The sequence below is a fragment of the Mercenaria mercenaria genome, chromosome 7, assembly GCF_021730395.1.
Source record: "Mercenaria mercenaria strain notata chromosome 7, MADL_Memer_1, whole genome shotgun sequence".
Taxonomy (NCBI): Eukaryota; Metazoa; Mollusca; class Bivalvia; order Venerida; family Veneridae; genus Mercenaria; species Mercenaria mercenaria.
This window is the reverse complement of record NC_069367.1, coordinates 86,457,344-86,482,637: the sequence shown is the minus strand read 5'-3', so window position 1 is coordinate 86,482,637 and position 25,294 is coordinate 86,457,344. Positions and strand designations below refer to the sequence as shown.

Sequence of the window (25,294 nt, the reverse complement as noted above, 5' to 3'; positions counted from 1 at the left end):
TATACAATAAATCATAAATGTTTTATACCATTTTGTAACATTTTATGAAAAATAAACAATAATAACCACAAAATGTGTTTGTTTTGTCTTGATATTGTTGTTATTATACTTAACCCCAGGTTTTATAAAATCAATCACTGTCCTTTGGTTCATCCGATATATAGAATTTGATGTAACTATCCGCCAAAAGCGAAAATGTTACTTCTGTAGATGCTGAATCGTTATAAGGATGAATGTCAATCACTGTATCTCGTTTTAGATAAATTTTAATTTTTTTCTTATACATAGATATTAACTGATCAGTGTCAAAGTCCTCAGCTGTTATATTTACATTATCAAATACATCAGATATACCAAGATGTGTATGATATTCAGTATTCCACCACCTAAATATTAAATGTGATATTGGGCTTTTAATCGGTTTATTTGGTTCACCTAGTGGCCTGGTCCCCGTTAATAAATCTTAATATCTATTATATACTTTCCCGGATTTTTTAATTTTAAAAACACACCACTCAAAAGCACATCTTGTGCATAATAATTTATATTCTTGGTTTGTGTTTATAAAATCTTTATAATCTACAATAATTCCAGGTTTTAATTTAAATGCATTTAAATAGTTCAGACCGGTCATATTTTCATATGTTGAATATATCCAGGCACCACGACGGTTAAAATACTTTTTCATTTTTACGTAATCATAAAGAGTGTTATTATAGTATTCAAAGAGAAACACTTCATGTCCCACTTCCTCTAGCCTTTCTTCTATTTTCCTGTCTTTCTTTTTAAGTTTAAGAATTATTTCAGCTAAATCATCAAGTCGTTTTGTTGTAGCAACTTCAGAAGCAGATAAATTGTCAACAACGCCTTTTGTTCTAGCTAATTGTGTTTCTTGTTTTAAGAAAACATTTTTTACTTTTGTATTTTCTTCAGCATTAGTGGTAATTTCTTCGACATTAGCGGTTATTGCTTTAGTATTAGCAGTAATTACTTGGGTATTAGCAGTGTTTGATCTCCTTGTTTAGCTGATATTTCAACTACAGAGTCCAAATCATTTTTTATTTTTTTAATTTGATCATTAATTATCTTAATTGCTTCAGTATTAGCAGTAATTAACTCTCCTTGTTTAACTGATTTTTCAACTACAAAGTCCAGTTCTTTTTTTATGTTTTCAACTTTAGCATTAAAATTCATTAATATCTTCTTGTAATTTTTTTGTAATATTACTTAATTCTGCATATTTAAATTGTGACGGTTGTCAACAATACTAATCCAATTTCGAATTTGTTTTTTAAAGAGTCATCTAATTTTAGAATTAAGCTCTTTTTTAAAGTCATCTAATGCTGTGTCATGATCATCACCTCTTTGTGAAGCTGCCTTTTCCAATTCAGCTTTATATTCTGCAAATTTATTTGAAAATGTATCGAGTAAATCTTGGTGATTTTTTGTAAAGTCAGTATTTAGTTTATTTATTTTGTTTCTGATTTCTAACTGATACATATTTTGTAACTTTTTCTCAGCTTCAATAATCTTGTCTTTTAGTTCTTCATGTTTAATCATACATCTTTTAATTCTTGAACTTGAGTGTAAACTTTTCAAAATTGGTTCTAAATACTTTTTTTATGTTTTCATCTGTCAAATCAGATTTCTCTTCAAGTTCTTTAATAGAAATCAGTCAAAAGCTTTCATTTCTTCTTCAATTTTACCTTGTAATTGATTAATTAATAATGAATTCTTTTTAAAATCTTTTGTTAATTCTTCAATATTCTTTACTTCTACTTCTAGTGTTTGTTTTATACTTTTGACATCTTCAAGTTTATAGTCATCTATTACACTTTGAATTTTTTTATACACAAACCGTCTTGGAACTGCATCGTTGGGTTTATCTGGATTTCCTAGGTTGATTATTTCATTACCTCCCATATCTAATGCTCTGTTCATTGTGTTATCAAGTTCCTTATTTCTGTGAAGATATGATTCCATGTCCTTTCTAAGCTTTTTATATTGCTTTTTAGTAGCATAATCACTTAAATCAATATCAAATTTAACTTTACTTATACTGTCAGGTTCACTTATTTGTTTTACATCATTAAAAACTCCCATTATATATTACCAGTAAAGTTTTTTCTTAAAAATTTCCTTGGTTTGTCAATATATAAGAAATCATATTTTTGATTTGTTGCATTAGCAAAAGTATCACGATCTATATTTTGTTCATTACAAATCCTATCATTTTCCGTTTTACCTGGACTTTCAAATAAAATATAATGTGAACAGTTAATTCGAATATCTTTTGGTGTTTTATAGTAAGACTGACTTAAATAAATAACACAACAGTTTTTGTGACGTCCTTGAATAAAGTATTTTGTTATTTCATTTTGAACTTTTTTATCTTCACATACAAAATCATCAAATATTACTACTTTTTGTTTTCTGATTCAAGATTCTCACAAGGTTAAATTTTGGTTGGGATCAGCTGAATATTCAAGTATTTCATTTAGATCTACTTTAATTTTTTTGCAATTTGGTTTAAGTTGTTAATTAAATCTTGATATTTAGATTGTTTCTAGGTTTTTAGCATATAAGTATAATTTATCATAATATATAAAGAGGTTTTCGAAGTATATGCATTAATGTATTTGTTTTTCCAGATCCAGAAGATCCACATATTAACATTCTAAAACATGAATCGGGCATAAAAGGATAAAATTGTTTAAAGTTATTGGATTTATCACTTTTTGTATCATAATTTGGAATTTCCATTTATATAATATTACATTATTTTACATTATTTTACAATATCTACATTATTTACATTATTTTACATTATCTTACATTATTTTACATTATTTTACATTATCTTACATATTTATATAAATGCAATCAAAACTTAATGAAATAAGAATAAGAAAAAAATTAGTCGGGCAAAAGATGAGAGATCTTAGAGAAGAAATAATGAGAGAAAAAATAAGAAAAGCTACAAATCGGATATGTATACTGAAATTTATAAGCCAATTACTAAAAAAATAGAAAGTCAAAAAGAACAATTATCAAGTCAGTTAAAAGCATTACCTGGAATAAAACAACAATTTGCGTTATTTTTCCAAAAAGTATATCAGAAGATTTGACACAAGGTATTGCTGAATTAACTAAAGGAATGCAAGAGAATCTAAAAAGCAACAAGCTTTAAACCGGCTCCCTATACACCAATAGAATGGGGAGATGAACCAGCTGGATGGGTTCCTCAAGATGAACTTAAAAGATTAGAAGATTACGGAAGAGAAAAGATGGAATAACTGAAAAATTTCAGAAGAATTTCCTGAAATTGTTGAGACAAGACCGAAAGAAAAGGAAATACCTACAGTAGATTTAGATGCTATTCTGGATAAAATGTTTTAGAAGAATATAAATTTTACAAACCGTCTGAATTATTTGACTTTTAAATGCAGATGAATCTAATCCAGATAAAATAAGTAAAGACAATCTTGAAGCTACAATAGATAAGGTTACTGAAGATATTAAAAATTAAATGTTCAATAACTGGCAAATCAAATTCAAAAGATCCAAATAAGCAAGAAAAAGTAAAAGAATTAAAACATGATCGAGATGAACTCATAAAATACAAAGACCGGTTAAATCATATTCTTGGTATGGCTTCTACATATGGAAAAGGAATAAGATATCATAACCCATATAAAGTTTTACCAAATGGACAATATGGTAATTTAATTATTAACTTAAATAAACTTTATGGTCAAAACAAATTAATTGCTAAGGATAGAATAACTGGAAAAGAAGTCATTAACACTAAAGTTGATGATGATTTAATTGATTTGATTAATAAAAGATATAACAATAATAAAAAGCATTCAATTCATTCAAGAAAAATATTTAAAGAATTAACAGAAAAATCAGGATTACCTATCAATAAAGATCTATGAAATTTAAAAAAGTAATTAGAGGACAAGGTTATGACGTATGTCCATGTAATCCAAAAGAATTGGTTAATGACTTGGAGTTAATTTGTGGTTCAATTGATGCGGGAAATATAATGAAGAACTAAAAAATGAAGGTATTAGAATAATTGATGAACTATTAAAAATGAATTCTCTTTTACAGAACAACATGAAAAGTTATATAAAAATTATTTTTCTTGAATTTAGATTTAATTAAGTTTAAAATTTTAGTTTTTAATATATATAAATGGAACAAAAAATAGTTTTAAGTTCTGAAACAGTTAAAGATAATAAAAATACTCCGAGTGATTTACAATCAGATTTAGTCGTTCTTTAATTTTAGATAAAAATAAAAACTTACGTTGTTGGTTTGGATAGTATTAACACTATGACCTATTCTTGGCATAATATTAGTGATGAATATGACAATAAAAGAATTCGTTACAATAATGGTAAAGAATGGAAAGATATCATATTTACAAATGGATCTTACAGTTACACAGATATTAATAATTATATAGGGAACATTAATAAGTAATGGTGATAATGAATTTGATAAATCAGAAATTTGCTCAATAAGTTTGGAATTTGATTTAAGTAGTTTTAAGATTTTGATTTCAATTACAGATAATTTTAAGTTGGATTTGGAAATATCAAATTTTCATACATTGCTTGGATTGAGAAAAAAAAATTGGAAAATACTGAATGGGGAACTAAAACACCAAATATAACTAACTCTGTGGATACAATTTACATTCATTGTGATCTTATTGATAATTCACTTGTTGATGGTAATTTCAGTGATATTATTTATGCTTTAAGTACTGCAGATTTAACAAGAGCTTATCCATTTACAAAAGAACCACAAAGAGTTGGATATTCTGAAATTAAAATAAAAATAATTATAAATTAATTACAATTAGATAATATTACAGATGTATTTGGTAGAATAATTAATTTTAATGAGGTTGAAACAAGTTTTACACTAATATTAAAAGAAATTAATTAAAACTTTTATTAAAACTTTTATTAAAACTTTTATTAAATTTTAGTTTTATATAATGTACAAGAAAGTTTATGATAAAAATAAAGGAATATTTATTTATGTTGATGCTCACACAGGAGAAGAAATCATACACGGGACAGGTATCTTTGACACTTTAACGAAATTGTTTTCAAGCGGAGTTGCATCTTCAATTAGCACAGCTGGAAAAAAAGCTTTGGAAACAGCAGGAAAAGCAGCACTTGAAAGTGGAACAAAAAAGGTTGGAACAGAAGTTGGAAATTTAGCTGTAAATAAAATTTTTGAAAAACTTAAAAAGAAACCTGCTCCGGCAGTTGGTAATTTAATTGCTAAGGAATTACAAGAAAAGAATAATAGTAAAAATAATGATAATGAGGAGGATATTCATATGAGAATAAATAGAATATTGTCAGGATCTGGAGCTTTAGCTCGTGCTGGAACTTCAGCTCAACAAAAACGTATTAATAGATTAATTTATAAAAAATAAAATAAAAACTAAAATAAAAAATAAAATAAAAACTAAAGTTTTAACTTTAATAAAAAATAAAATAATATATAATATATACATGTTTAGAACAAAACAAAATTGTGAAAGATATGAATTAACTCCTATTCAATTAGATACAGCTTTAATATCTGTCTTGGGAAATAATGTTAAGCAACAAAAAAACGGATATCACTTTACAATTAATGATAGAAGTTCATATTAAGATTGGTTTAATGCTTATTTTGAAGTAAGTTTTAAAGTAAATAAGCTTGCTATTGGTAATAATTATGTTGATGGAGATCAAATTGCTCTAATTAATAATGCAGCTTCATTAATTGATCAATTAGTGGTTAAACAAAATGGAAAAATTGTTTATGATTGTAATAATTTATACAAAGTAGTAAATGTAAAGAGTTTGGTTGAATTGTCTGAAGATTATGCAAAATCAACTGGAACAAATGAATTTATCTATTTAGATATAAATGATAATGCTGAAAGCAGAAAAACCGAAGATGAATATAATTCTGGTTTTGCTTCTAGGAAGGCATTAATCCAAGGTGGTAAAGAAGTAAATGCTAAGATTCCATTAAATAATTATTCATTTTTTCATGGTTTAGAAACTAATATTTTACCTCCAAGTCAAATTCAAATAACACTACAGCTGACAGATGATGATGAATTAATTTTTAGAGCTAATGCTGCTGATCCAGGTAATGTAATTGTAACAAAATTAATTCTATGGGTTCCACGTTTAATTTTTAATGAATTTGGGTTTGATCTAATTACTACTGAAAGATTTAAAAAAGCAAGACGGTCATACCTTAGGGAAATGGTGACACAATCAACTGATACACAACAAAATAATATAACCTTTAGAATAACAGCTGGTGTAACAAAACCACAACATGTATTTGTTTATTTACAACGACCTGACAAAAGTAATTCACAAGAACATAATCCACATTTATTAGATACATTTAAAATTAATGCAGCAAATGAAAATTGCATTTTGAGTTCTTGTCGTCTTGAAGTTGGTAAAGGTGTTTTTTATCCAGAAACAGAATACACAAGTATATCAAGAATATATGATGATGTAATTAATTATTATTATAAACAAAATAATAAGACTACTGGAAGTCTGCTAAATAGATCAAACTTTAAAAGTTTGTTTGGATTTATTCATTTTAACTTGGAATATAAAAAGGAAGTAACTACAGATGACCCTAAGCATATTACATTAACAGCTAAATTAAATATTCTACCAGCAGCTAATATTCGTGTTTACGCAATTGTATTATATGAGGAAACAGTTGAAATAAATACTATTGGAAATGAACTTGTTATTGTTTAAATAAAATAAATATAAATTATATATAATGATATCAAATTATATTGAATATAAAATTAACCTTACAGATGGACAAAAGAAAAATTTAGCCCGAGCCTACAACAACAAAACTCCACATACTTTTAGATTAAAACATGAACAATTACAGGGAAACTTCCCTTTACTTTTAACAAAAACACAAATTAATCAAAAAAAAAAAGCTGTTGCAAATAATAAGGGATTAGAAATTACAATTTCAAAGAAACAAATGTCCAGTCAAGGTCAAAATGGTGGATTTTTAGGAGCTTTGGCTGGTTTTTTAGGAAAAACAATTCTTCAATGGCAGCAAAAATAGCTCCAAAATATTAGCCCCTTTAGGCATTGGTGCTTTGTCTGGGCTAAACCAGTACTGGTGTTAGTAAAATACTGGAATGGTATGATTTCAGTAGCCAATGATAAGAGAAATATAATATCGCCATATCTTACACCTAATCAAAGAAAGCAACTAGTAGGATCTGGAGTGATTAAATTAACACAAAAACAGAAACAAAATGGCGGTTTTTTAGGCATGTTGGCTGCTAGTCTAGGAATACCTTTGATTACATCTTTGTTAAGTGGGAAAGGATTACAGATTGATTCACAACGGAGACCTTACAGACGAATTCCTATAGTAAAAAAAAATAAAATTTATAAATAAACCAATTTCTAACTTTGAAATCGAACAATGGGTAAAACAATTAAAAAATTAAAAACTTTAGGGTGTATTTAGTAGAAATAATTTATTAAAATTAAAAGAAAAGGTTGAATGTGGAATTAAAAAATGTTGGCCCTGGAACAAAATTGGGTTTGTTACTTTAATACTTTGTAATTTCGACCCATTTGGACTTCCTCCGCCAAAAGAAGTAATTCAGTATATACCAAAATGTAAAATACAACAATGTTCATATCAAGACAAAACAAGTATGCTTGTGGATATTATTGTTTATTTTTCATTAAAATGTTACAAGATAAAGTACCGTTGTATGATTTATTGTATAAAATACTAAAAATTAATAATCAAAGAGTAAATGAACAAACTATTATAAATTATTTTAATAAAAAAGGACATTTATTTAACTGGAATAATTAATATAATGGGAATATTCAATAATATAAATGAAAAAGTAAATAAAATAGAAAAACAAATAGAAAGATGGACGTCAGTCCCTGAGAGCTGGAAGCTCACACAAATTAAAAGAAAACCTCCATTGTTTTTAACAAGTTATACCCAAGATACCGATGGTGGATTATTTCAATGGAAAACTGTAAATGCTAGTCCTGGTTTGGTTCAAAAAGGTAATAATGTAACAATTAATTTTAATTGCATTTTAATTATTCTTGTTGATGCAATTAAATTAGATAAGGGAGAAGCTAAATTACAATTAAAAAATAAAGAAAATGTAATTCTTCAAAGTTATAATGTAAAAAATAACAGAAAAAATGAATCTATTTCTATTAATTATGCAAATGAATTTAAAATAAATGATGTTATTTATATTAATTCTTTAAACGTTATGAATATTCAGTTAACAATTTATGGTTCTATAATTTAATAAAAACTTTAATTAATTTAAGAATAAGCTAATGTATCAATACCATTATCAAGAATATATCTTTATCGTCATAACATGATAAAGATGTTTTATTTATAAAAATAACTGGAAAGATTGTGTTTATTAGAACGAATAACTTTAAAGGTGTGATTACTTTGGGTTGAATTAAAATAAGTATCTTTATAATTTTTATGAACTATTGTTTTCTTAACAATAAGTTTTTTAATTCCTTTACATTTTTTAACATTAACTTCATTTTCTAATAAATATGAATACTTTTAAATTCTTAATCCGACAAATTCAACAATGGGAATGCCGGCTACTTCATCTTTAAATTTTCCAATTACTTTTTTATTATTATCAAAATAAAATTTTGATTACTATCGTAATCACTATTATCAAATAAATCTTGTCCTTATAAAAATCCTCATATGCATCTTTGGTTTTTATTTCATAACATAATGAATCAGTGTCAGTAAACAATAATTTACAATTACCCTCGTACTTTCCTAATAATTATAATGAAATCATACATTAAAATATTTTGATAAATCTAGAATGCACATTCCAACATAACAAGGTCTGTTTAATAACAAACTTTCTTTTATTCTATGAATACCAAAAAGGTTAGAGTTAAACATCGTTGAACTAACAAATAAGGTTTGGCTGTGTATTTTAATAAATATTTTCATCATGAGTTAATTTAATATTAACCCTCTTGCGTAAATTCTCCATCGCTTACCAAATACAGAATTGTTCATTAACTTAAAAAAGTCCTTTTCAAATGAATTAAATTTTCTTTAGATCTTTTTTGAGTATTAAAATCAATATACTTTTTTAACCAAGGACTTTCGTCAAAAGTTAATATTTTATGTATTTTTGTTACTTTTAACCCTAATTGTGTATATAGTTCAAGATTTTTAAAATGAACTACATAATTTTGTTTTTTCATTAAAGTTGGAACTAATTTTTTTACATTACTTTTTCCTATTTCAAATTTTGTTTTAATATTTTTACTATAATCAGAAAGCCATTGATCTGGTATAATAAATTTTTTCAGGAGCTAAAGGGTAATCGTTGTGGTTTTATGTAATTCTTTTGGATATTCAAGATCACATTCAACTATAAAGTTACTTTTACCTTTTGCAATTAATTTCTTAAATTGTTTTCGGATATAAATTTAAAGTTTCCAGAGGGTAAAGGTTGACACAAGCCCAACCGTAAAGGTTATTGGCGTCGAGGTACATAATGTATTTGTTGTCAAGTTTAGGATTATAATCCTTCATATATTTATTGTTTGCTTTACTGTATCTGTTTGAAATATAACTTATTCCTCCCCTCAGTCCCTTTTCAATAAAAAGATACATATCAATATCAGTTATTAAATCTAATTTAATTCCAGTCATTTTTTACATTGCATCCCAAGCTAACCCAGGACTACTAAAATAATGACAAGGATCTAATTTGTAGTACTCTAAACATAATTTTCTAAAATTTTCGAATACATCAGCTAAAAGTAATACGTCAGTTTTTAAATATAAATCATGATATTCTCCCATTGTTTTTATTTTAATTTTTTTCCAGATATTTTTAGCATGTTCGTATTCATTATCAGAAATATTAGTTTCACTTAAAATTGAATAAAAATCTTCTTTAGAAGGTAATTCTGTTTCTTTGAATTTTTTAAATGAATCCATGTAATCATATGGATAAACACCTTTTGTCTTTAATAATTCAACATTTTCACAATTAAATTCAGTTGATGTGTATTTAAATTCTGGAATATTTTTTACTAGGTTATCCAATGATTGAGACATAAATTGGAATGAATCAATAAAGACCAAGTCAGAAATCATAAATGCCATATATCTTTCCATATTGTTAGGAATAACATTAATTTCCTTTTTAAATTTCCCTATTTGTTGCATAATAAAATGACCGTCATAACCTCTTAAATTATGAAAAATAACAGGAATTTTATGTGTTAGTTTAAAATTAATATTACATTCTGAGTGAGCACTTCCTCTGAATTTTCCTGTTATATGACAGTGATCTCTTACTTTGATTGAATCTTCTATATATTCTTTTTCACAAATATGACAAAACTTTTGTTTTTTAAATTCAATTTCATCTTTTTTAGACATTCTTAGTTCTTTGTTAAAGTTAACACTAAACATTTCTTTACAATATTCCTCTTCCTCAAGCATTTTTTCAATAAACTTGTAAACTGCATTAGGGCCTCTATAAATCTGGGTTGGTTTAGTATATTTATCGTCATAACAACAAACAACTTTATAGCCGTAACCACAATCTATATGATTTTGATATGGTTCAGTAAATGAAGATTCAGTTGATGGTAAAGCAGTTAAAACTTTTTTAGTTATTGATTCAAAATCAGCATAAATTACAAAAGGTACTGCTAAACCTTTATGATAATTTTTAAATTGTACTTTACTTCCCTCTTTTGGCATTTTTACACCTTGGGTACCATTAATAGCTAAACAATTTGGTATGTGTTCATTTAATATTCTTTCTTGAGTAAAATGTTGTAAGCAACTTTTACAAAAATGTTTCTTGTTTGTATTTTTTGTTTTGTTATTCATTAATCTATTAAAGTCTTTTATCCAAACATAATGTTGGACTACAGTTCTTGAGGGCGGTTTCTTGGAACCCTCGGGGGCTTTAGCCCACTTACAGTCATCATCAGTTATTTTATCATTTATTTTATCATTAGTAATTAGCAACATGTCACAGTGTTCTTCGTATTGATATTTTGATATGTACAATGGATAAATACTATTTTCTTCATAACCAAATATATTAAATGATATTTCATTTAAAACTTCTATTTTAGGTATTTGATTTAATGTAACAGGAAATTTAATTCCAGTATAATCAAGATCGTTTATATGTTTTTTATATTTTGAAACTCTATGAGGGTTTTCTTTAACAGGAAATTTGTAAGCTAAATGACACCATCTAAAACATTCGTTATCATCATTCTTTATATTTATTAATCCTTTCATTGAATTTTGTAGTTTATTTGGTAATTCTAAATAACTTGAAGCAGCCAATGGACTATACTTATATCTATTTATATAATGAGCATCAACTGACTCTATTCTCCAGCCACTTCCTTCAGAAATCCAATTACCAATTCTATTTATTATTTCATCAAAAGCTTGATGTAAAGTTTTTTTTTATTTCGTTTTGTGTTAATAATTTCTAAAGCCTTTGATTGAAAACAAGCTGATTTATATATTGTATCAGTTTTATTCCATTTTTGCAAAAGTTATTTTTAAAACAACGTTTATTTTTATACCTTTTAAAGTTTTAAGTTCAGATTTAAGTATTTCATAGGAGTTGTTTATAGTTAAATATAATTGATTCTTTGGATCTTGTCTATATGTAATTTTAATTTTAAATTTCTTATAATATTGTTTTGTAGATCTCTCGATTTCCATCTATATATTATATTTAGAAAAAAAATCTTCAGGCAAAAAAGGATTAAAAAAATAAAAAATAATAAAATAAATAAAGTTTTAAATTATCTTTAAGAAGAAATAAAATATTTAAATTTATATCTTTTTCCATTAACTTTTGATATTCCACATTTTACTCGGTTTGTCCCTTCACAACACATTTTTATTAACCCAGCATTAATACCAAATTCTTTAGATGCTTTGTAAGTGCTTCTATATATTTTTTCTTCATTAGTATCACAATCGGTTACAATAACTTTTTTAGGATTGTTTCGATAATTATTTGGTCTGGGACAATCACATAATCTTTCAGCATTTTCTTCTTCAGTTAATAGACAACCACAGTCCCATTCAAATAAATTATTTTTTAAAAGATAAGGATCTATAACATTTTGTAATTTATCAATGACGTGGTTTTTATATCATCGCTAACTATTTGATTTAACCAATATTTAATAACTTTCTTCTTTTAAGAACTTTCTTATATGAATTTTTGTCTGGATTCATTATTTCTCCTAAAGTGCTAGATAATTTTGGCATAATCATTCTATCTACCTTTCTATTAACCATCTATATATAATATACTTATAGAAAAAAATCTTTAAAAACGCACCTAATGAAATTATATTGATTTGAGGAATTTTTTTATATTATCTATATCTTTTGAATAAGATTTTAAAGTCATTTTTTCTAAATTGTTATCAACTGTTAACATTTTAATACCTTCTTGAGACATTCTGTTTAACCATTCTTCGTGTAATTTGTGTAGTTTTTCTAAATAATCTAAACCAACTTTGTTTTCTTCCGTTCTGTTTCTTTTTTGAAGTCTTTTAAAACATATTTCTGGGTCGGTTTTAACATAAACAAATCCATCAATTGGGTTTTTTCCATATGGTTTTATAATATGATCAGTTAAGAAAAGATTGTATACTACCCACTCGGGGTCATTTATAACACCGTTGTCGTGATGTTGTTTTGTAAAAACGTTACTGTTAGTTAAATAACAACGTTCAAGAACAGAAACACCATCAAACTGTTTAGCAGAAGATAACATTTTTATATGACTATTTAAAGTTGTTAGCTGAAAAGGAAATAAATATTTGGAAGGTTCTTGAGCAGCAAGTTCAAAAAGGTTATATGAATTATAATCAGAGTCCATAACATTTTGCCATTCGTGAATTGGTTCTGGAATTATATTAAAATTAGGATTATATTCTTTAATAATATCTAAAAACGTACTTTTTCCTGATGCAATATTACCTTCAACTGATATAATTTTTCTCATTTATATAAAATACTTATAGAAAAAATCTTTAATAAATCTTTAATAAATCTTTAATAATCTTTAATAACCTTTAATACAACTCTTCTTCTTTTTTACTTTTATATCCGTTAAGTTTAAATTCCTTCATGTGCATTTCAAGAGGTGTTGAATAATTTTTTTCTTTCTGCATTTCTAATAGTATTGTAAAAATATCCTGAATAACTTTATTTGTATCTTCTTTATTTACTTTTCCAATCCGTGCTTTTGTTATTAGTTGTTTTATTTTGTGATGATGTGCTTTTAAAATAAATTTCTTGTCGTCAAGTTTTAGTCTGTTAGTAAATATGGTAATTAGTGATGGAACAGCGCCAGCAACTGCTACAAATATAGGAATAGTTGGAACAAGTGCTAATGCAGCTGAGCAACCAAAAACACCTGCTGTAATATATAACCCAGTACTTACTCTCCCACAAAATTTATAACTTTTTCTGTAAGCAGCAGCTAGTTTAGTTAAGTGAATAATTAATTGATCTATTGTTTCTATTCCATTATTATTAGAAATTAGATTTTTATTGCTCATTTATATAATTAAACTTTTTATTTCTAAATTAAATTTGTTCAAGATCGCTAAATGGTACCCAACTATTAAATTTTTCACTATAACCTTTCCATTTTACTAAAGCTTGTTTTTTCTTATAGTCTCGTCTAATAACTTTTTCTATTCTAAAAACTTCTTGTGTAGTAGGTAAAAGTTCTTGTTCATAAAATGAACCTTGAATTATTTCATCATTTAAATCTTTAATAGTGTATGTTCTGGGATTTGTATTATTAATTTTATAAATTATAAATATTTCCTCTGTCCAGTTTGGTGTATATCCTTTTTCTAAATGTCTTTTAAGTTTGCTTAAACGAACTCGATCACCAATTTTAAATTTTGCTTTACTCTTTGGTATCTTTAAATCACCATATAAATTAAAGTAAACAGTACCTTTATTTAAGTTTTTACTAGCTTCGGTTGGTGTCATTTTTATACTAGAATGTTTTGTTTTGTTATATTTATCAACCATATCCTGCAAATTATCTAAATAAGTATAAGTATTATTTGCTGTAAAATATTTCCACATTATTCTTTTTAAACTTCTATTAAATCTTTCTATTACTACAGCCTTTCCTTCATTAAATGTATGATACATATTAATCTTATTTTTATTCAAAAATGATTCAAACTTTTTATTATAAAATTCTTTTCCTTCATCTACCCATAAATTTACTGGTAATCGTCCTTCTAAAATTATTTTTTCAAATGCTTCAATAACAGATTCTCCAGTTTTATTGTTTAATGAAATAACCCAAGCATATTTACTAAATATATCAATAACGGTTAACAAGTACTTTACTCCTTTATTATATTTTGAAAAAGCTTGCATATCAACTAAATCAGCTGACCAAGTATCATCAATATCATTAACTATCACTCTTCGTTTCCTAAATTTTCTTTTAATTGGTTTGTGTAATTCTTCTGCTAATTCATCGCTCCAGCGGTAGCTCAGAGTTACCGGCTCTGCAGTGATTCCGGGGGTAGTAAAAGTTTGCTCTACCCCCTTTTCCCGTTTTTTGATTTTTGTCCGAGACCAAGTGTGTATTTCGTTTTGATAGCTGGTTTTACAACTAAATGTTTTGCAATCTTTTCTCCAAATGTTTTTGATTTAGTTTTATTTAAATTGGAAAGCATGTCACATTATCACATGTACCCTTTTTTAAACCACTGTCATAGCAAAAATCATGGTCCATACATACTGCATCCAGTTCATTGACAGGGGGTCCATTATCTAGGGGATTTCCTGGCCCACAATAATTATATCCTGGAAGTGTTAAGCCTTTCTTAGGTAATAAAGGTAACATTGCTTTGTGAATATCTAAATTACCTGCTTTGATAGTACTTTTAACAAACTTTGATTTTATTTTTCCACAAGATGAACAGGTAGCTTTTATCATTTTTCTCCCATTTTTTGTTATAACATAATGGGGGTTTATATTATCAGTAAATCTTCTTTCTTTCAAACAATATATTTTATTTTGTAAACTCATCTTATATTATATATATTTAAAACTTTTTAGTCTGTTTAAAACCTGTGGATTTTAAAGTATTTTAAATTGTCCGGCATTGGTCAGTTCGGACTGGGGACTGAATGTTAAATGGGGTTAAACTGTTTTCGCACAAACAATTATTATACTACTGGAGTTAGAGAGCTGTTCAATGAAGGAACTCCTATTGAGTTCTTGGAAGGAGATGGGGATAACACTTTGATAGCTAGGCTGAAATCAGAGTTGAACATTTCTCTAAATAAACGCTTTGAAAAAAATCATGTTGTAAAAAATGTGACTGGGACATTGTATAAAATGAAGAGTGCCCTTAAACTAAGTGACAATGTTATATCACACATGAAAAATATGTTTGTCCTATGCTTTCTCAAAAAATCTAGGTGATAAAATTGGAATGGAGGAGAACATTCGTGCATTGATACCGCACCAATTTGCAGACCACATTCTCTGCCACGGACGATTCTGTGGATATAAAAGAAGGCCGTCTGAAAAGTATGTGCACCGCAGTCTGCCATATATGGCACCGCTACATGACAGTAATCTCAGGACCAAGCTACAGGCGGTGTTTGACGCTGTTACAGCAAATGCCCACAGTTACGTTGACCTTGGATCTAGTCAACAATGCGAGTCGCCCAACAGACGTGTCTCGTTGCACGCACCAAAATCACATTACTATAGTGACACTAAGAGTCTGGACTACCGTGTTGAAGCGACTGCTGCTTGTATAAATAAGGGAAGACATTACCTATCGCAGGTACTATCATTCTCTTTTTTCTATGTAATGTTTTAGTTGTGTAACTTATGTTTTCTCTTGTCAATATTTTACACCTCAGCTTAGTCAAGCATAAACAAGCTTATTATGATTGTGATCGATATTTATCAATATCATACTGCAACATCATAAGTCTTATCTATTAGAATCCATTTGTGCATGCTTTTATGGATCCAGACTGATAATCATGCATCATAATTTCATTAGCATGGTATATGCTTGACTAAGCTGAATTTTTGGTTTTTGCAATTATTGAAGTGTTTACAATAGCTATTAGTGTGCCTGGTCAAAACTTAATTTTGTAAATTACAAATATTTGTTTTCTGAAAGAATGGGGACAAACACTAACTATCATAACATTGTATTATATAATAAGATTATCTAAAGTCACAAACAATACAATTTTAATACTGAAAGACAAGACATATGACTCTTTTCATATTGTTGTTCCAGTTTCAGTCAGTGTTTTGTTTATACATTCTTGTTCCTGAATTTTTGTTTTTATTTGTTGCATAGTTTAGTCAACTACATGGACACAGTCACATCCAAAGTCATAAGAAGAGAACTCAGACATAGGTAATATTTTGCAATAATTATTATGTGATTTTACCTAAAGTAAATAAAATGTATACCAGGATGACGGTGTACTACTTTTTCTTATCTGTACATTTTCTATTGTAAGGTCTGTGATTGTTTCACTCACAGAAAGATGTTTTGTTTCTGTAACTGGGATGTATCAAGCAAATACTAGCACAGTTATTACACAAGTATTACATTTAGCCAACATAGCGAATTTGATCAAAATTCATTGTAAATATAGATATATTGAATGAACGAAAAGTAATGTTTGTTCATATTACTCACTAAGACGTTGTATTTTGTTGATAACACTATAATATAAATTTTTATTATTTAACTTGTAATATATGAAACAGGGATTTGAAAAGTTGGGGCTTTCTCCAGGGGAGTACACTATTCAACATTCGGAAAGACAGTTGAAACGGCGGAGGGAACTGACAGATAGAGCCCTGTTGCTATTTCAAAAGGGGAAAGATTTAGTCGAGTATAGAATTTTTGTACAGAATGGTATGCCTAGAAACTTCTTTTGATATTCATATGATTTACACTTAACAAAATTCCTAATTGGTCAGTTTATATTGTTTTACTCTTTTGTTAATAATGCATGCGTTTACAAGAAATTTCACATACCGACATTTGAATAGGTGCTGCAGCTAAAAACACATATCATTGTGAAATTGACACAAGAGCAACGCGCCCGGGCTGTCGGAATTTTACAACAAAACTCAAAATCGGTCACTTCAATGAATTGTCCTTGGATTAAATTTTGCCAAAATAGCGCGGATGGTAGATAACCAACGATTGAAGGTTCTTGTAACCGGAAATAAGGTTAAACATGGACTTAACCATCAAAGTAACAGCTACAAACAAATTATATCATAATTCTTTTGAAATTGCAAAAATAATTACACACGTGTCGTAAATGTGTCTCGGCTAGCAATATTCCGACAGCTCTTTCGCGTTGCTTTTGTGTCAATTTAACCATGATATGTGTTTTTCTAGTAGGACTTTTGTCAGTAATGCCAAAAGTGTAAACGAACACGTGCATGTTGGTACACATGTCCTGCACGTGCAAAATATGTAATGTTAGTCAAAACAAGAAAAAAAGAATTGTTATTTGTAAGAAAGTTATTACTATATTTCTTAAGAATTCATTGAAAGTATATGAGCCGCCCCATGAGAAATCCAACATAGTACATTTGCCACCAGCTTGGATTCATACCAGCCTGAGCATCCACGCAGTCTAGTCAGGATCCATGCTGTTCGCTTTCAAAGCCTATATCAATTAGAGAAACTGTTGATCCTGACCAGACTGCGCTGGTCACAAACCTACTAGGTTGCTTTTCTCATGGCGCGGCTCAAAATTTTCTCATTGGTTGTCATTTCAGTTGTTCACAGAGTGATGCCGGACATAACACAGATAGCTGCAAGTGACCAGTCGGTAAAGACATTCAATGTCTATGTCAACCCAATCCAGCCGATAACTCCGGAAGCAACGACAGTGACTGGAATTTCATTTGTGAATGGAGAAATGAAAGTTCGAGGACAGATAGTTCAAACTGTACATGTGAAGGATGCTGTTAGCCAATTCTTGTCATGGTTGGAGTAGTTTAAAAATGTTGTTTTATGTGCCCATAACGGAAGAAGGTTCGACGTTCTGATCCTAGTTGAATTGCTTGGAAAACTTCATCTTAGTGAAAAGTTTAGTGAAATAGTTCCTGCTTTGTTGGACACAATGAGCATATTCAGGAAACAATATCCTAAATGTTCTCTTAAACAAGAAGATCTTGTCAAAACTCATTCAGGAATTACATATGATGCCCACAATGCTGTTGGTGGTGTTATTAGTCTGGGCAAGCTTATCTCATGTATGAATATTGACAAAAAAGAACTTATGAAAAACACCTTTTCAGTATATGCAGTTTATAACAATTTAAAATTCAATAATGCAAAAGCTAAGAATATCCAATCTCTTGAAGTCGTGATTTACTCAGGAGTGTGCAAAAGACCCACCGCAGAAAATGTGGCCGGGTCAGGTTTGAACTTCCGCTACCTTCGGCTCATCCATAAACGTCCAGGCGAGGACGGACTACGTGAAGTTTTTACTTCACTCAACAATGAAGGACATCCAAGAGTAACCAATTCTAAAAAAGTATTGGAAGACTTTATACTAAAATTGATAAACTATTTACTGAAGTAACATGTATAAATTAGAAAAGCATTGAAAGTTTGTAGCAAAATACAACGAACCGAAGAAAATCTGAAAATTAGGATATACATTTTCTAACTTTTATTTCTTCACTTACAGACGGTAAATTATTTTCAAGTTGTGTTGCTATATTCAGTTGATATAATATATAGATAACATCAATGTGTAGTTTAGTGATGGCATTACTTACATTATTCGAAAATAAAATATGTTTTTGTGTGAGTACATGCTATTTTTTCCAAATATTTTAAGGATTTTTAGTATGTCAGAGTTCAACTTTTCTTACAAAAAATAAGATTTTATTGAATAAAATAACGCCATAATATTTTTTTAATTGAGAAACTATTTTCAGGATGTATTAATACCTTAATTGCATAGAAATATTTGAAAAGTAAAAAAATCATGATTTTTGTAATTTTGCTTATTTCTCATTTGGGCCCATTTCCGAGAAGCTCAAGTTTTGACATCAAATAAGCTAAACTTGAAAATATCTGTGGTAAAAAGCTGGTAAAATGTGTATTTTATTTGTTGAATGCTGAAATATCACAAATTTCACAGCTTTGAAGAATTTCATAAAAGTACCTATTACGGGATGTCAACCTTAAGATTTCTAATCTATATGCTACTTGTTGCAAAACTATTTTTTGCAGATCAAACTTCATGTTTGGATTCGAAATTGATGTTCTAAAGAAGTTTAAATGTGAAATCCATACATTCGATCCAAGGTATGTAAAACACACGTAATATTTTCAGAATGTAATAACTGAAGTTATGGCAAGATAGTTACATTCGATCTCTTAAACACACTAATCTCCTTGCATCGTTTAACATTAATATTATTATTATTTACCAGATTTTTATAACGCTCTTTTCATCCATAAAATAAACGTTCAAAAGCGCTGTATAAACTAGATATCACAGAAAGATATGGACATACAATACAACACAAAAAATATATCAACAATAAAAGGTATTTAGCCTGAATCAGATTTTACTCTACATTTGAATTGTACTAGAAATTATAGAGAATAATAAACAACAGTAGCCACAATTTTTAGCCACAATGTTGGTTTGTGCCTAGATTACCTCAAAGTTTGAGAGGAGTTATCTATAAGTTATTCAACAATTTCAAATATTATTATATTGATACAACAAACAAATTATGTTTTTAGGATTTTAGATATAATTGAACGTCGGCGCCATTTATTTGCTGCTATTCATACTCAGTTACTTTCTGTAATAACATCAGTACGAACTCAGTTTGAATATCTGTTACTTCGTCACTATTAATATATTATTGAGCTACAAATTACACACAATAAGCGAAATTCATAACGCTTGGTAACACTTGTATTTATGTTTATCTATTTCATACAAAACCTTTCTGCTCTGTTTGCTAATAAGGCAAACATTTTCCGTTTCATTTTGATTGAGCATCATATGCAAAGCGACACATGCCTTAAATAACTAATAGAAAAATAAAGTTTATCAAAAACTACAAAATATTAATCCCTTTCAGTATACTTATATGTTCATCAAAAGTAGAATAAATTATGATCATAAGAACTTTTTACATTGCATTATTACAGTTATAGACACGCAGTCTATATCATAATCTAAATCTAGCACCTACGAAGTAAAGACGCTCATAAAACGAATTAAATGTAGAATCCATGATCGCCTTAAATAAGACACAACTTAACAACTTAATAGTTTTAAAATGAAATAGACAATTGGATAAGAACATGATCATTCGAAAGCATAGAATGTAACTAATAAAAAGACTCAGTTGGATTATGTTCTTTTTCCCACGTATAATAATTTCTAAAGAAGAGCATTTGTTAGTATAATAAGATAACTAATCATTTTATATTTAAGTTCTCCAGTTGCTGGTCATCATATTCCACAAAGCATTAATTTTCATCTTATTGGATTATCCGACACCGACTCTACTAACAAGCTGGGATGGAAAATGAGAAAACTCTCATCAATTCGGAAGTCGTTAAACCATACTGATGTAAGTTTGATTCGTCGGTTTTAAAATACTGCTAATTCTGCTTTGTATGTTATTCTACTTAGTTTATACATAATTTATTTTAGGTCGGTTGTAAAGGAAGTTCTACAACTTAATTTAATCACTCTCGACAACCTCCATTCTGATGGAATCCATCGCCACAGGTATGAGTAGAAAGGCCAGTTTCCCTTTTAATGCTGAGCGCCAAGCAAGAGCTACTGTAACCATTTTTTCACGTCTTTGGTATGACGCGGCCGGGGATCGAACCCACGACCTCCCGCACTCGAAGCGGACGCTCTACCACTAGGCTATCGAGGCGGTTATTCTACTTATATATAAGTAAATCCTAAAAAGGACATTAAGTCCGCAGAAAGACCTCGTTCAAAATCGCAGCAAGCTTTTACAGAACCACATAAGCAATTAGTTTATTAATGTGTACATAATCACACTATACATAACAGAGTCAACAAATAAGATAGCACGGATGGACAACGGACGTGCAAGAACAATTGATTGTAACATAATGCATGGGTGGTAAACACAATAATACTTGTCTAACTTTATGTTAAAATAAAGCATTCATAAACAGAATAGAAATGTACTCACCGTATTGGCAAAAGACAAGGCATCATGAAAAAAAGTTAACATTCTCAATATAAAGTATTTAACCGGTGCAGCAAACCACAATCAAAGACGACAGTTTAGTTCTTAACAGTAAAAGCTAGTGCTACCATTTATCTGCAATGCTCTGTTACTGTAGATGGGTGGGGATTAGATCAGCTAGAGTGAGGTATTGTCTACAACTAATTTGGTTAAACCTCCCAGTGGTTACCATTCCAAGGCGTTAACCAATGTGATCCTCTATGTATTCGTGTTTGTTATTGTGTTGCTTTGAGTATTTCAGTGTACATATCCAAAAATGCTTTAGGTGTTTGTTTCTCGGCGTGTCATGATGAAATTTTTTTTACCAACCACCACATAGATTTGTTTCAAATATGTGATAGATTACAAAACAGGAAACACACATGCCCATTTATTCTGTATTAAAGAAAAAACTAAAATTCAAAATAATTTGAAATTAGTAGGGCTAGGACGATTCAAATTTTGAAACGTTAATCCTTTTTTGAATCGATCGACCGGTTTAATCGGCCGCCTATTGAAAATGCTGTTTCTTTCTGACGACCGCATCAAGGTACTCATTAGAAACTTGCCGACTTTATTGTTTGCAAGCAGTGTGAAAATTGATAAGTCATATTTTGGTGTATTTTATTTCATATAATCACGAAATGCTAATCCAAGACTAATGATTCTGTTCAGCTGATATGTTTTAGCGGAAATATACTGCGGGTCTATGTGCTAGTCAAAGAAATGTATAAAGAATAAAGTACGACTCGTGATGTTTATTTTTTGAGAACGATTAGCAGTTTTGCAAAATTGAAACCGGTTTTCACCTAGTAATCAAATCGGATCCGATTAACCGAGTAATCGTCCCAGTCCTAGAAATTATATCTTTTCAGCTATTTTGATGCCATTATCTGTTTCAGATGAACGTATTTACACTAAAAACTCTGTTTTATCTGATTTGAAGAGGAAGTTGAAAACGACTTGGAATAAGATTATTACTATGTGACGGAAAATCCCAATTGCCAGCGGCGGGACTCGAACTCGGGTTAGGGGTAGAGTTAGGGTTAGTCCAATGCTCAAAGAGTCTACGCCCTGACACAGTTGTTAGAGATTGGCTCTAAACGTGTAGGCTATGCGTTAGCGACCATAACACTCCCAATCTTCAAAAAACTCATCATTTATGATGACGTTTAAGCCATTTGGCATAGAAAGTGCCATTTTGATATGAAATAAAGTCCGTATCCTAGATCAGCCCCAATGATTCGACTTTTAGTAACAAATCAAAGAGCATAGCAGTTCATGACGAAAATTCCCAACTGCATGTGGCGGGAATCGAACCCGGGTCGCTCGGATACTATTCCAATGCTCTAACCACTGAGCCAAGGAGTAGACTCCCTGACGCAGTAGTCAGAGATTGGCTTTAAACTTGTAGGCGATGCGTAAGCTACCGTAAGAATGTTTCGAATTAAAAACTCAATATGTGATATAACATATAATAACCTGGTAATGAGATATAATGACAAGAACCAGGAATTGAAAAGTGGACAAAACATCTATACTACGTTACTTTATTTAAAAAGAAAAAACGATTTAGGAACCTATCGTTATTTCATTTTACAGACGTGCCTCTATCTCATTCAGTTTCTTGCATTGAAGGTAGAGTTCTTTCATGGGAGCAATCCATCTTACTGGCTTAGGAAATGTCTGTGGTTCTACTTAGGTGCAACAGGACGGACTGTCTTTTGATAAATAACAAAGGAATGATATTTTATTTGAATCATGTATCGTTTCACATTACACATTTTTATACGTAGGTGAAATAATAATAGAGAGTTTGAGATGTCAACCTTCGCCTTCCCCTTCAACGTCTCTCATATATATTTGGGGTAAAACGTCACTAATATGCGTGTATTTTATTTATATCAGACGTTGCTACTAAAGTTTTCCATGTAATTTCAAGTAAGCCTAAGACTTCGTTTTATTACTATGTGAAATAAAAAGCTTAGTTTCAGGATTTCTGCTTATTAAGTTATTCTATTATCCATATGTATAACTGGACTAAATTTGATGCGAAACACTATCAGTAAGTATAAGAATATTGAAGTTTTGTTTGGCTAATGATTTTAACTAAATACATTGAATTGAACCTGGAAGTATGAAGTTATCAACTGATTTTGAGAAACTTTGAGATTTTGTTCAAACTTTAACTTCTACGGCATATTTGTGTCCTCAGGCGGTATTGATTATACCAGATGGGCATTTTTGGTCGTAAGAAGTGAAGTTTTGAACGTCCGAAGATGTGATATCACAAAAGTCAAAACTTCAGTCTTTGTACATCTACTCTGTCCACATACACGGCATCAAAGACTGAAATCTGGATGGAGGCACATGGCATGACAGTCATTTTACTTGAAAAATGAATGAAAACGCGCGATTATCATTTGGTGGAACATTTTATTTTAACTTCCAAATAGAATCAATCCGTTTCTGCCGGACACTTAATAAGACAATTGCGTTTTAATTATAAACATAAAATGGTACTAGTAAGACGGAATTTTTTTTGAAGTATCAGACAATTTTAGATCTATGATATCATGATGCGAGAGGTTTCCTGTTAGCCGTATGGGATATCTCCATTTTGTACATGCACGGAGCCAGAACATGGCAGAGGGGCATTTGGGTCAATGATTCTTACATTTTACAAAGAAAATCGGTCTTGAAACTCGGTGTGACTACCTCCCTCTTAAAGTTGGTGTCCTTCTAACCAAAATTCCTTCATCTGCACATGCTTTACTTATGAAATAGTATATTCAAACAAATACGTGTATATGCCCACATCTTATTTTGTGCGACAATTTTCGTCTCCACCTAACAGTTCTTGACTGTTTCGCTAGACACATGGTGACTTGGCACGATTATATTGTGCTGTCTGAGTTGTCATGATGCCGAAACGTATGATATCACGAGAGTATCTTACATTTGTTTCAAATCGCTTGTTAAATGTATTCATAAATTGTGTATATTGGCTCATGTTATCAACATATCTTTTAAAAGGTTAGATTTTCAACAGGACCAGTCTACAAGTAAAACGCGTCTTTTAAGGAGTACCAATTCAAAGTAAAAAAAACTTTAAGAAAAACTATAAAATACTAGTCAACAGCCTTTTGTGTTTGCTTTATCTCATATATTTAACTTCAAAGTATATCGAGAAATGCATTTATTGTAGTTGATGTCTCATGTTTTTGTTTAAAAAATATTAACTGTAATATCTTTCAAGAACACCATCAACAATAAAATACGTTGATATGATTATCATTTTTATTTCCTCTCATGTATGATTTACAATCATGCATTGTATACTGACATCATTTTATATAAAATGTTGTTTTTTTTTGTTGTTGTTTTTTTTGTAATCGCACTAATATCCATGCGATGATTATGTTAATTGAAATGTTTTTATTTAATTTTCATTTCTAAAACCTCTTGTAAAAGTCCTGCACTTTCGGACAATTGATATCAAAATGCACGAGAAAAACGATCATAATTACAGATAAATTGAATGGGCGGATTAAAAGAAGTAAGGTTCATTCTAAAGTTTGAAATCTCAAGGAATTTTAATCGAACTCCAACTTCATACGTTAACTTCTCAAGAGACGTTGAAGGGGAAGGCGAAGCTTGAAATCTCAAACTCTCTAATATTCCTGTTTATGAAACGTTTGCATATATGCGTTTTTCACCGTTCAGTTGGGCGTTTTGTTACATAACCAGAAACAAACTCAGTTTATGTGCATGCGATTGCATAAGAGTAGGATTTAAGAGGCAGAACGTTAGCATAACATTTTCTGAAATTACAAATGTAAT

General features: G+C 29.2%; 1 protein-coding gene across 1 annotated transcript in view; it reads left to right on the top strand.

The window, feature by feature from the left end:
- LOC123543345 (probable methyltransferase-like protein 24) overlaps window positions 1-25,294 on the top strand; it is a 66,368-nt gene that overhangs the window by 29,226 nt on the left and 11,848 nt on the right. The window contains exons 4-5 of the mRNA XM_045329425.2: window positions 19,446-19,520; window positions 20,674-20,812. Coding sequence (XP_045185360.2) covers window positions 19,446-19,520; window positions 20,674-20,812 — 214 coding nt within the window. The remainder of the gene's footprint in view (window positions 1-19,445; window positions 19,521-20,673; window positions 20,813-25,294) is intronic.